The sequence below is a fragment of the Corvus moneduloides genome, chromosome 5 (assembly GCF_009650955.1).
Source record: "Corvus moneduloides isolate bCorMon1 chromosome 5, bCorMon1.pri, whole genome shotgun sequence".
Lineage (NCBI taxonomy): Eukaryota > Metazoa > Chordata > Aves > Passeriformes > Corvidae > Corvus > Corvus moneduloides.
The window spans coordinates 46,900,136-46,913,180 of NC_045480.1; the positions used below are offsets into that span (position 1 = coordinate 46,900,136).

Consider the following 13,045-nt stretch of genomic DNA (forward strand, 5'->3'; position numbering starts at 1 on the left):
CCAGCTTGTGCACCTTCTCACTGGCAGAGCATGGGAAACTGAAAAGTCCTTGACTTAGAGTGAGCACTACTGAGCAACAACTAAATCATCAGTGTGTTACCCACAATATTCTCATACTAAATCCAAAAAATACAGCACTTCACCAGCCTCTAACTAAATTAACTATCCCAGCCAAAACCGAGACACGCACATAGCCCTGAGTGTTTGTGTGTGACCTCACTTCTGCCATCACTCCATCAGGAGAAGACGAGACAGACCTCTATGGCACACCCACCGAAGATGACAAATGCTGCCCAGCAGGTCTAGGGGAGGGGATGTCAGCATCTGCAATGAGATACTCGTGTGCCAGAGTGAGATGGGAGGCTGAAGGTGGATGCTGGGGCCCCAGCCACAACAGGGCAGAAGAGAAGATTCTGGGCTGTTTAGCGGGGAGCAGATGTGGAGGTGTTGGCGTGGTTGCATCAGGTGGGTGCCAATACACATTGGCCTCCATCACTGAGGGATATTGGACTGCACTTCAGGACTGTGGGAGGCACCTGCAGAAAATAAACTGACCTGTGACGGACAGAGACTTCACTGCTTTGCCTTCACCTCCTGGCCAAGAAGATCCAGAGAGCTTACACGTGTCTCGTGCCACCCACCTCACCCTGCTTGTTGACTGTGGATTAAAGGATATGGGGAACAGCAGGCAAGGCAAATTCCCTGGCAGGAAAGGGCTGGGGGCCAACTGCATCCTTCTGGTAGCTGTGAGCTGGCACCCAACACACCACGGGTGTCCTAGATCCATGTTTTGGGTGCTCTGTGCAAAGTCAGTGCCATGAGAAGGAGCACGGAGGCATAAATGAGGTGTCTGTCCAGTGTGTGTTTCCCGTAACACGGAGAGAGCTTCCAAAGAGCCGCCGTGACCCCAAACCCCGGGGGGACTGCTGGGCAAATTCCCAGGAGGGCTGAGGCAGGCGCATGAGGCGGGGGTGCTGCTGCAGAGGGGCAGGGCCGAGGGCTGGCGGGACAGCCGGGGGTGAGGCGGCCCGGCACGCGTGGCACAAGCGCACCACAGTGTTTGATACCCGAGGGGGACGCCGGGAGCCGTGGCCGCAGCTGCTCGGGTTTCACGCAGCCGAACGAGCGGGGCGCTGGAGCCGCCGCTCCGCCCAGGGGCGGGCTCCGAGCTCTCCCGCCCCTGACGGGCCGCCGTCGCCGCCACGGTTCCCGCCGCTACTGCTGCCGCCATGGAAGAGCAGAAGGAGAACCGCCCGCAGGCCGCCCGGGACGAGGCGCCGGCCGCTCTCGCAGCCTGCCCGCCGGTGAGTGCGCGGGGCGGCGGGGGCGGCTGCGGCCGGGCGGTGCTGGCCCGAGGCTGTGGCCCCGCGCCCGCTCGCCCAGGGCGGCCCGGCTGCCAGCCCGCCTCGGGCCTCGGCCCGCCCGGCCCTGCCCCGCCCCGGGACTGCCCGGGGCTCGCCCTCCCGAGGGGCGCCGCCGGGGCCGCGGGCCCGCCCGAGGCCGCGCCGTGTGCGCACCCCGCAAAGGCCGCGAGCAGCGGTCGGGAGCCGAAGTGTCCGTAGTTCTTCCTGTTAGTTTATTGCTTTGTTTATTTTGCACGTATTGGGCACCGGCCCGCGTGTCCCAGTCAGTGTGGATTCTGGTTAATTCACTTGTCGAGAGAAAGCTGGTGAAGGCTTTGCCCGCTTGCACCACAGAACTCTGTTCAGATTAGGATGCGTATTCAAGTTTTGTCTCCAAGAGCTGCTGTTCGACGTGGCTCAAGACGCGTGCATGAGTATCCCTTTATTCTGTTTGCTGCTGTTTAGGAAAACAGTGTTTCAGAGCAGGCTTCAGGCAGTAAATAGTGTTTCAGGCAGTATTTATTTTCTTACCTGTCTCTAAGCTAGTTCGCTCAGTCGGATCACAAGTGTAACAGTGTGATGCTTTACTGCGTTTTGGTGCCAAAACGAACTATGAATGCTCAGGCTTCTTGTTTCGACCTTCTTAAATGACTTCCTGATTTCTCTTTTTTCTAGGGTAAGCAGCATTGTAGGATCAGTGATCAAGAAACTAATGGCAAAACCTCAGCTGCCAGTTCAAACGACTTCAGTGATCCGATTTACAAAGAAATTGCTATAACCAATGGTTATATCAACAGAATGACCAGAGAAGAGCTCAGAAGTAAACTCGCAGAGTTCAAGCTTGAAACCAGGTTATTTGTTAACATCTTGATTTATCTTTGAGAGCAGTAGAGCCATGAGAGATGATTATTTTAAGGTTTAAAAACTCAGCACAAAGTGAAAAGCAGACACAGCACCAGACACCAATTGTTTTATGTGCAATCTTGTTGCAGCTTTTGTTGTAGGATTAAAGTATACTGCTTTATGTGTGCTGTCTCAACTGGCAACCCAAAGAAATGAAAGAATACATAACTGTAAGGTACTTCTCATCACTTTTTGGTCAAGGGGGAAAGAAGAACTACAGTGGTTCTCAGGTGGTGCTGCAGACCTTCTTCATATAGAAACTTGCTTCAGAACAGCCATATTTTTATTTACTGTACCAGTACAGATCTGATACTCGCTACAAACTCTGGTGATGTGGCTCAGGATTTAATCAATCAGAGGACAGGTACCCTTAGATGGAGAGTTTGCTACTCTGAATACATGCCCTGGAATAATGTGAAAAAATGAATGTATTATAAGCTGATTTTGCGCTCACTGGGGCGGAGGCAAGGGAATATAGCATAGTTCCTCCTGTATTGAAAATGAGCTGCAAGACTAATAATTCTGTGGCCGGACATATTTGAGATATTGTGAAGAAGGTCAGCTGGGAAAAATGAAGTGTATTGTTTCTGTAGGCAACAGTAATGAGGAAGTAGTGGTGGGGAGTTAGTTGGTTAAATTAATTTAGTGCTTCAGGAGGAAAAAATCTTATCATTACCTGAGAAATTTTTTCATAAAACACATTAGATGTCTGTAGCTGTTTAGCAGTTGCTCGGATTTAAAAATAAAAAGCAGAATTCAAATAGTGTATGATGTGTTTGTGGTCTTCTCTTAGGTTGTAAGTTTTCTACATGCATTTTTTAATCTAGTTGTAAATGCTGAAAGCTTTAAATTTCTCTTTCAGCGGAGCTAGACTTCTTTCGTCAATGTATTCAATTAAGTCAAGTCAGAATATGTCTTGTCTGTAAACAAATAGTGACTGTAGAGAATTGAGCAGATTGCCACACTCCATCCTTTCCTTTGAGGTTATCATGATAGTCGATCGTTTCCTATTTTCAGCTTTTTTTATAAGTTTGATGGAGAAAGAAGTAATTTCCCGCTCCATCAGTTCCCATACTGTCTCAACTTTGAATGAACTGGACATTGACTTAAACTAGATCAATAAACCAGGGTGAAGAAGAGTTATCTCTGCAGAAGCAGTTTATGTTCTCAAATGCAGGTTTAGTAGTTTGATTTCAGTTCTTATTTGTGGATCAGTGGGCTGCTTTTCTGATAATACCACTTGCTACACATATCTCTTACAGCTTCTGTTATTCCATTTGCAATGAATAATTTTGAAAACAACTTCCTTGAAAGGGTAAATTATCCTCATTTATTCAGCTCTGGTTTGGTACATGGCAGTTCTGGCATATGCACTCAATGTTTGTATTAAAAGGACGCAGTAAGTAACTTTAATCTCTTGCCATGTGAATTTATTTATAGCCACAAACCTCCTGAAAAGCAGGATCTTGACCAGGAAGTTTTTCTGACAACTGAAATCTCAAATACTTTAATAGAGTTATTCGAGCTCAATTTTAAATTTAAATTAAGAAGAATTTAAAATGTGGGCATTTAAGCTGGATTCTGTGTTATCTATGCCACTGATGCAGAAAGGCCTCAGGCATGACTCACTTCAGGTAGAGGGCACAGGTGAAGCAATACTTCTTCCAGGGCCAGGGGCCAACTAGGAGTAATCTACAAAGACTTGAGCTTTGGAAAAGCTTTGGATACTGAGTCTTGCTGAACTAGAGGTGACTGCAGAGTTTCTCTGTGCCATGCTTCCCAGTCTGTCCCTGGTATTGTATTGATGGGGGGTATCACAGCCTTTGCGTTATCCCAGATAATGGGATATAATGTAGCATAGATGATGGGGATAACACTCCTCTATGATAAAGTGGAATTCAGACTTCGCAAGTGCTTGTGTTCAAAATGAGATTAATAAGTGTTGAACTTTCAAATGTTAAATACAGCTTCAGTTTTACAACAAGGGAAATAATTAAACAAGAGTGCAATCTTTGTCACTTTCCCTATTTCTTTAGAGGAGTGAAAGATGTACTGAAAAAGAGATTGAAAAATTATTATAAGAAACAGAAGCTGATGCAGAAGGAACACACTAATGGAAACAGCTGCTATGACTACATCTGTGTTGTTGACTTTGAAGCAACATGTGAAGAAGGAAACCCACCTGAATTTGTACATGAAATAATTGAGTTTCCTGTTGTCTTAGTAAACACACGTACCCTGGAAATAGTAAGTGCTCTAATTGCTGTGTTGGTATGCTATTCTTTGATGTAACTTGTTTGCATCAGAAAGTCTAAATTAGTTTTTAAGTAGATCTTGAACTTCATTAAAATAGCATACTTTTTTTTTCATAAGGGCTTATCCTCTGTGTCTCTTAGGTACAAACAGTACTTTCTATTCTGAAAGCATTTTCCAAATGATCATTCTCCTGCTGTTGACTCCCTCTATTGATAACGAGTTTTCTTGTCTGTGTCTGTTCCCACCTGCCCTTTCTTTCCCTGCTTTAAGGTCCACAAATCTATTTCTAGGACTTAAGGGATTCATCATAATAAAAAATGATTAATTTCTGTGGTCCTGTGTGAGGCAGTCTAGAAGACACTAATGCAGAGATGAAGAAAGTGAGGCTGAGTGAACTCCACTTCTTGTCGGGCTCAACTGTTTCTACATTGTACCCAACAGATTGATAGCTGTGTAACCTGATTTTAAACAAACATACTTAGCAGGCATTTGGTAGCCTCAAGTGCTCTGTTCCAGTACAGCTTTCTTTTAGGATAAACTACCCGCTGCTTAAGTGAAACTGAGTGACTCAGTGAGCACACCTCTGACTAATGGTTCATTTATGAAGAACTCTTAAGAGGAGGAGGATTTCCGGTAATCATTGTGATGTTAAACTAAAGTATAGCTACATGTATGACTAACTGCAGAAAAAGGATTGTGCAGATTACCAGGATTGTTTTTATTGCTCTTAGAGTGGGTTTTTTTGTCTGTCTAAAAGGTTTTGTATAACAGCAGGGATTTGGGGCTTTCTTTTTTCCATGAAACTTGCCTTCAGTCTTCACTCTTGCATTGCTCAGTTTCCCAGAGTGAGGTTTTGTTTGTCTATGTCTGGCTGGCATCCAGAGGTGTAGGACGTGCATGAAGCTTCTGAGGTGTGCAACTGGTTGCTTTCCTTGAATTGCAGGTGAACCTTTATAGAAACCACCTAAAAAACACAAGGCTTTGCTCATGCCTTTCACTTTTTTCCTTACTCACACTCTTCTTTTCCCAAATCCTCTGCTTTTTTGCAGTCTGTCCTTTCCCCCTCTTAAATCCACATTCCCACTCTTTGGTGCCTACTGGCTGAGAGAAAGGACATGTTCTGGTTTGTTTTGGGGTGACTTTATGAAAAGCTATGTGTCCCATCAGGAATCTGATGATGGCCAGTCAGGAGGCTCATACTGGCTCAGGTGGTACACACTCCTTTTTGCCTGCAGCAGGACAAGTAGCTGCTGTTGCCTTTGGGCTGCAGGCGAGCCAGAGAAGCTGCCTTGTGGGCTGCACAGCGTGCTGCAGCTGAGCCTTTGATTCTCCTGTTACAGGAGGATACCTTTCAGCAATACGTGAAGCCAGAGATTAATCCCAAGCTTTCAAACTTCTGCATCAGTCTGACAGGAATAACCCAGGTAATTGCGCTTTTGTTTCTTCAGGAAGAAACAGGAAAAAAAGATATGTGGTGTTGATGTTTTCACACTGGTAACTTTAAATGGTAATATTTCATGGTTATTTTTCTGTAAGGCCTATTCTCTTAATCCTTGTTTTTTCCCTCTCCCAGTTATCACAGAGCTGATTTCACTAAATTGGTCATTTTGTGGGGAAGAGCATTCACTTTTTAATTCATGTGGAGGAATTTAATCTATAGTAGAGCTAAGTACCTTTTGAATTGCATCAGTTCCTCTTCTAAGATTTTTATTCTAAAGAGTTTAGAGTCTTAGGATGGCAATGGCTTTTGATAAGTGACTTAAGAAGGAGCCTTGGAAACAACCTCAGATGTTTTAATCCTAGTTCAACTGCTGACTAACCTTGTTACCTTTACAGAAGCTATTAGGAGGCTGGCTCTTGTAGCGGTGCTTTTGTGGTGCTATTTTTTCAGTTTAGAAAAATCTCTCCAGTCATCTGTTAATGTGTAAGCTGGTTTTGTAAGGATTGTGATGAAGCCAATTTTGTAAGTCCCCATATACCAATACAGTTTTTACACTTAATGCTGGGTTGTTTCTTTTCCTGAAAAAATGTTCCTTACTTTGTTTTGGGTTTTTTTGTTCTCTTAGGACATTGTTGATAAAGCTGATACTTTTCCTCAAGTTCTGCAGAATGTTGTAGAGTGGATGAGACAACGAGAACTGGGAACAAAGTATAGCTATTCCATGTTGACTGATGGGTATGTCCTTATGCAACCTTCAGCACAATCTAAAACCGCAAAACCGTGTTTAATATTTGTGAGAGCATTGCTAAAGATGGATCAGGACACTGCCATTTTGCTGATTTTATTTTAATTGAAGCTTTTGGTAAAATTGGGAAGGCTGAACTGAACCATTGAAAATGAAGCTTAAATCCATCAGATGGCGCCGTTTCTTTCCTAGTGGTCTGTATGCAACAAAGTGATGCTGAGCAGACTTTATGCTTTATTGCTGCTGTAATTCTCCATATATATCTAGCACATAATACCTGAAAATAACCCTGCAGTTTTAGTTCTAGGTAACTTCTGTGCCCTTCTGCATCTGAGGCTTCAGAAGTGTGTGGTGGGTGTACTGTGGTACCCTGTGTCTGTGTTACTGTTAATACATACTGGATATTTTGCTGGAAGACAATGGACGGTGGTCTTTATGGAACAAGGAGAAATGGCTAGCACAGAAACCTCTGCTGTGGCTTAGAGGACTGTGGCTCTGGTGGGTCCCACCTCTGACAAGCTTTGTGTGTTCCACTAGTCCCTGGAACTGCCACCTGAACTTGCTCTCTCACAAGGTCTATGTGGAAAATCAAGTCCCCAGATAACTGCATGGTGAAGAGGTCTTGAGATCTAGATACATTTGTGGTGCAATATTGTTCTTGGGATCTTAGCTTTGTTATATAGTGAAATACAGTGTTTGAGCTTTATCTTGCAGAGCACTGGCCAGAGCATTTTTTTTTTTTTTTACAGATGCCACTTGCCTTTTAGCTGTGAAACAGTATTATTCTGTTAACATATCTGCTTTACTCCTTCTCTTGGAATGAAGGATTTAAGTATGACAGGGAGTTTTTAACATTAGCTATGTTAAGGTAAATGATGAGCACTTTCGTACTTGCCTGCAGCAGGTCTTCTGCTGTGCTGGATTAAAAAGGCAGTTCTGTGCTGCTCTGATGCAATGACTCTGTTGAACCAGAATGAGAGGAACCCTGAAACAAAAATGGAGCTTATGAAAAAACAGCCTGTGGAATCTGAGCATAATTTCCTAACGCTTCTGTCAAGTAAAGCCCAGATAAATATTCTAGTCTATGAGTAGTTTGAAAAATAATTTATCAGAGTAGATTAGTAGATACATAATAGATATACAGGGTTTTTTTGACTGACCCAACTTAAATTAATGAGAGTTGGTTTTGGCCATGAGACCCTTTTCTCAAAGTTACTGAAGTTTTAGACAATTACTGTAGGTCACAGGTCTTTCCTGGCGAAGAACCCACGTTACTGAAATACTGTTGTGTCCAGTGTGAACCATTTAAAAAGGTGTCACACAGGACTTGAGGTGTACAGTATAGACCCATGTGCACCTTAAAAATAAGGAGTTAACATAATGCCATTCCAATCTTAATAAATTTAAAGAGCTATGGTAAATATTTCTGTTTAACTAATTTTTAACCTGTAATTACATTGCTATCTTTGGAAGCAACGGTGAATTCAAAACAGAAAATGCTAAAGCAAAACTGGCGCAAGGCTGGTTATATTACTGGGCCTAAATGTCTCTGGAATTCCCCTCCAGAGGAATACCCTCAGTGAAATTCCTTAAGGAAAATAGGTGCATTGAAATCTCTGTTGTATAGGTGAGATTGCATAGACAGCTACAAGAGATGGGGAAAAAAAGCTTTACTTTAGCTTGCCGCTTACAAACTTGTTGGGGTGGTTCCCTTCAGGAAGGCAGGCTGCTAAATAAATAGGATTATAATTTCTTCATATTTTCATAGAGATGTGGTTTCTCATAAAACTAGGTGCAGTCTAGTTTCAATAGCCTACCTGAAATAGAGGTACATGCATACCCAAATAATCAGGAAGATTTAAGGTGTCGCTTGCTTCCCCGAGGGCTGTGTAAGCATCTAATTTATTGGCAGTTTTCAGTGTTGATGTGGTAGGTGGAGTACTTGGTGTGCTATTTTTTGTCTTAACCATTGTGGACCTGAAACTATCCTGGTGAAAGTCTTGCTCATGTCATTATTTTTTTGGCCATGATTAACAAATTCATATCAAAAAATTCTTTACCATGACTATAGCAAAAGAGCTTTTCCTAAACTGTTTTTCTTCTACCAGAGACAAGACAGCTCTTAGTTCTACAAGTGTGTAATATGTAGAACACAGGATTATATATGACTAATGTTTTCCTCTTTTGACTTTTTAAGATCATGGGATATGAGTAAATTTTTGAACATCCAGTGCCGTATTAGCCGTATCAAATACCCTTCTTTCGCCAAAAAGTGGATCAATATTCGCAAATCATATGGGAACTTCTACAAGGTTTGTACAAATTGCTGTTTCTCTTATGGGAAAACTTGGTTTAAAAGTCTAGAATGTCCTGTTGTGCTTGTCATCTCTACTTGTGTAGTATAAAATTATAGTACTTAAACTAGTTGCCTGGTGCCTGATTTTCAAATGTGCTTCATGTGCAGATCTCACTTCACTGATTGAAGATCATATAATCTACAGCATTTTGGTTTTAATCTTGTTTTTAAGAGTCAGGTTGTGCTCCTTGAAGGATTGTCTAAAACTTTTATACCGGTCCTCTTAGATCAAATGTATTTCGAAGTAGTTCAGCTGAAAAGACTGTATTGATTTTTCAATTTTTTTTTCCTGTTTTCATGCAATACACTACAAAACTAATTTGCACCTCTACCCTCATATAGTCTTGACTTTTGACAGTGTAATGGGGACAGAGAAAGATTAGGACCTCTAGATAAAAGAGAGATTGACATTTAATAAGGGAAGAGCTTTACTTGGTGCTGGGCAAATATTACAGGGTTGCTGTAGATGTTGCTGATCAGATCCTGTGAAGGTTGAAGGCATTCAGGATCTTGATGTCAGTGAGAATCAGGAGCCTGGTGCTTCTTTAATCACTTAGAATTTAGAAGGAAAATCTGATTCCCTCTGCAATGCCTCTGTGGGTGGTAATTTGTTTTTTGTAAAGATTGTTAAATTTATCTAGGCCGTGGCTTCTACCCTTGCCAGCACAGGTGTATCTTGAGCTGGTGCTGGTGAGAGGCCCTTGACATCATCTCAGGTCTAGACAAACTCCTGTTGACTGTGTCTCCTCTGTAAAAATGGGAGTGTCTGTCTCACCAAGGTGCTTTGAAGCTAAATGGTTAGTGATCTGACAGAAGGCAACATGAAAGTAATATGTGACTTAAGTAGACTTAAAATCTGCATGTGTTTCTACTGCCCCGTGTTAGATTAAAAAGATTTGGTACTGAACCTAATCCTTGAATGTTACTCCCTTTCTCCATCAGGTTCCTAGGAACCAGACCAAGCTGACAATCATGCTTGAAAATCTGGGCATGAATTATGATGGGAGACCTCACAGTGGACTTGATGACTCTAAAAACATTGCAAGGATAGCTATAAGGATGCTGCAGGATGGCTGTGACCTGCGGGTGAATGAGAGAATTCACGGTGGACAGCTGATGACAGTCTCCTCCTCAGTCCCCTTAGAGGGAGCCCCTGCTCCACAGATGCCCCGCTACAGAAACTAGCAGTTCAGGGTTCTGCCTCAGGAACTGCCCTCAGATACCCGCTAAAGACTCCAGAGCTTAGTAAATGGCCACCTCTGCCAGCTTGTCTGCCATGCAGAATCCTAAAGCACCTTAACTAATCATCTCTGTTGAAATAAAGAGGAGTGTGGAAGCTTTTTGCTCTTAGAAGCCTGTTACAGCAATTTTTTTTTTGTACTGATGACTTCTGTTGTTGTTTCCAACTTAGCTAGCAGTGAGGTTGATATCTGGAATCCAGACAAAGTGTTAAGCTTTTAAGAGCGTGTAATTTAAACACCTGCTAAGAGGGATTGAGTCTGTGTGCCCACAGCCTGTGGGTAGTATTTGTTCACTGTGATGTACTCCAATCATATCTAGCATCTCCTTATTCATTGCACACAAATAAACCATTCCTGGAAGAACTGAAAGAGCAGTGGTTGGGCTGGCCCTTCCTGATAAGGCACTCTTCTAAGGGTTCCTGCCAATTTTTTTGTTTTTTACAAAGTCTAGGAGAAATGGGTACGCATTCATCAGTTCTAAAGCAGTAGAGGAGTACTCTGTTGTTTGGGGTTTTTCTTAAAGGGATATGTTTGTCTGCTTTCCCATCAAATGGAGAGCTGGGTGTTGAATAAAAATTCCATTAACGTTATATGATAGTATTTTTCTAACCTGTGTTTCAAAGGGGAAGGTTCTTCAGATTTTCACTTTGAGGATCGCATCTCCTATTCCTACATAGCTGCCCTTCATTTAATGTTGTTTTTAGACACTATCAGCCATTTGGTCTTAACAATGAGTGAAGTAAAGTAAGTTCAAAACATGCCAGGTTGTTAAAATTTCATGCTGTGTGATTATTACATAAAACAGGAAGTTTCTCATTCATGGCTAAAGACATGCTTAGCTATTTTTGGTATCTTCTTGTGCTTCTACCACCATGAAGCTATACCTTTATTGCAAAACCTAACATTGGAAGATTAATGTAATTTTATTATTAAAGGCCACAGCTAATTACTAACTACTTCTGCTTTCTCCCCGGGCCTCAGATAAGATGATATTCAAAAGAGGCCAGAGTGTTAATTTGCTTTGTCTCCATGGACTGTTACAAAGTGCACCATTAATGTGATCAACTCTGCATTAGAATGGCTTGTTCTGAAAAGTGGAATAATATATTTTGGTTGCTCTTAGTTAAAAAAAGAAAAAGAAATTTGCTATCCCTATGTTACAATTCACCCGTTTTGCCATTTACATTCAGGACACAAATAACCAATTAATAAACTTTGTTAAGAACACTGACTGTTTGACTAATCAAACTCCTCCCAGCCCTGCTTTGCTCTTCTGACTGTTAAACTGCATCAATGGAACTGTGAAACCTTCCATTTTAAATTCATGTAAGAGGGAGAAGTGTTAGTCAATTCTCAGTTGCTTCATATGTTTTCTTTCCTGAGTCACAGATTTGGATGGTCATAACTGCTTAGAATGCTGGTGTTTAGTTTAGTTTTGGTTTGGTTTTTTTTTTTCCCTGAAAGCAGATACTTGTTCTCTTGTAGAGTTTTGTTGAACTTTACGGTTTCTTTTCCTTTTGTAGCCATACTTGATGGATTTTCAGAAGGTAAAATCCGAATCTCTGATATGCTTGCTCCTAAAATACCATGTATCTGTCAGCCCATATTTTGTACAAATTCCTATATACATACTTTTCACTGTAGTGACTGTAGTTCCTCTTTTTCTGAAGTACCATGGTAATTTACTTCTTTTGCGTCTGAGTTACTGTTGTGCAAGTTTCTGTGATGAAACAGTCTGGTTCAGCAGATCTCTCCTGGGCAGCCAGAGACTTTATCACTAGTCTTTATTTACAGGTCTGTAACCGGGCTCACAGTCGAATGAGAAACTTCTATTTGTTGCAGATTATACTACAGGTTGCATAAGAGCTGTTGTAATTGTACATCATTTATTTTAAGTACAGAGTTGTTTATTTTTGCTAAGTAACGTCAAAAAGATATTTTGAGGTAAGGGTTAAATAATGATTGTTTTCTGTTTACTGCTTGAGTAGGTTGGGATGCTTTTTATCAGTGAGCTGTAGAATTCAGTAGAATCATTCCAGATACTATTTTATCTGTCAGATTAATGTCAAACTGTAAGCTGGAAGTATTCTCACAGACTATTTGATTCTGTGATTTTGAGATGAAGTGAATTTTAACAATGTTTGCTGATTTTTTGGAAATGTAAACAAAGTTATTAAAATAATTTCATATTTTTAAACATGTCAGGTACTGAATTTGGTCTGTAAAGCATGAGATTATTTCAACAGTCCTGGGGGTCTTGGCATCAGCTCAGCTCATGATTGGTCTTCAACATTGCCATGGCTGGGTGGCTTAAATCCCATGCATGTGACTAGTTCACAACAATCAGTAATGAGATAAGTTTTCCTGGATACTTCATACCACAGGGGAAGGAGGCACTTGAGGGAGAAAAAAAAAGTGGTTTGGTGATTTTACTAGTGATGCTCATGTTCAGCCAGACAGTGTTTTTTCAGTTTGATCTCATTTGTTCATCCGAAGAGGCTTGCTGAGTGCATCTGCTTTAATGAATATTTTAATTTATTAGAGGAGTCTTCCCATGCTGGAAAAATTCATTGACAACTATGTAAAAAACAATCCAGTCTCTTTTTTATGCAGGGAAAAAAAGCATGCAGACACTGATTGCCTTGTTGATCAAGTTCAAGGCTTTGTTCTGTTGTTGCTTTTTATTTCACATTTTGGGAGCTGTACTTGACAAATTCTACTACTACTGCAGACAGCCTTTGTGGAACAGTTGCAGCTTTA

At 41.7% G+C, this 13,045-nt stretch overlaps 1 protein-coding gene across 3 annotated transcripts; it reads left to right on the plus strand.

The window, feature by feature from the left end:
• Positions 1-1,010: 1,010 nt before the first annotated feature.
• On the plus strand, positions 1,011-12,498 carry ERI1 (exoribonuclease 1). Of its 3 annotated transcripts, XM_032110587.1 has the most exons (7): positions 1,026-1,304; positions 2,019-2,194; positions 4,283-4,493; positions 5,843-5,926; positions 6,569-6,678; positions 8,886-9,000; positions 9,987-12,498. In XM_032110587.1, exons 1-7 carry the CDS (start codon positions 1,230-1,232, stop codon positions 10,227-10,229), a joined length of 1,014 nt encoding a protein of 337 aa, XP_031966478.1. In that variant the 5' UTR covers positions 1,026-1,229; the 3' UTR covers positions 10,230-12,498. The 3 variants fall into 3 exon arrangements, with proteins under 3 accessions (XP_031966479.1, XP_031966478.1, XP_031966480.1); XM_032110588.1 differs by lacking the exon at positions 5,843-5,926 and having other exon boundaries at positions 1,011-1,304; positions 9,987-10,394; XM_032110589.1 differs by lacking the exon at positions 2,019-2,194 and having other exon boundaries at positions 1,228-1,304; positions 4,282-4,493; positions 9,987-10,407.
• The last annotated feature ends 547 nt before the right edge of the window (positions 12,499-13,045 follow it).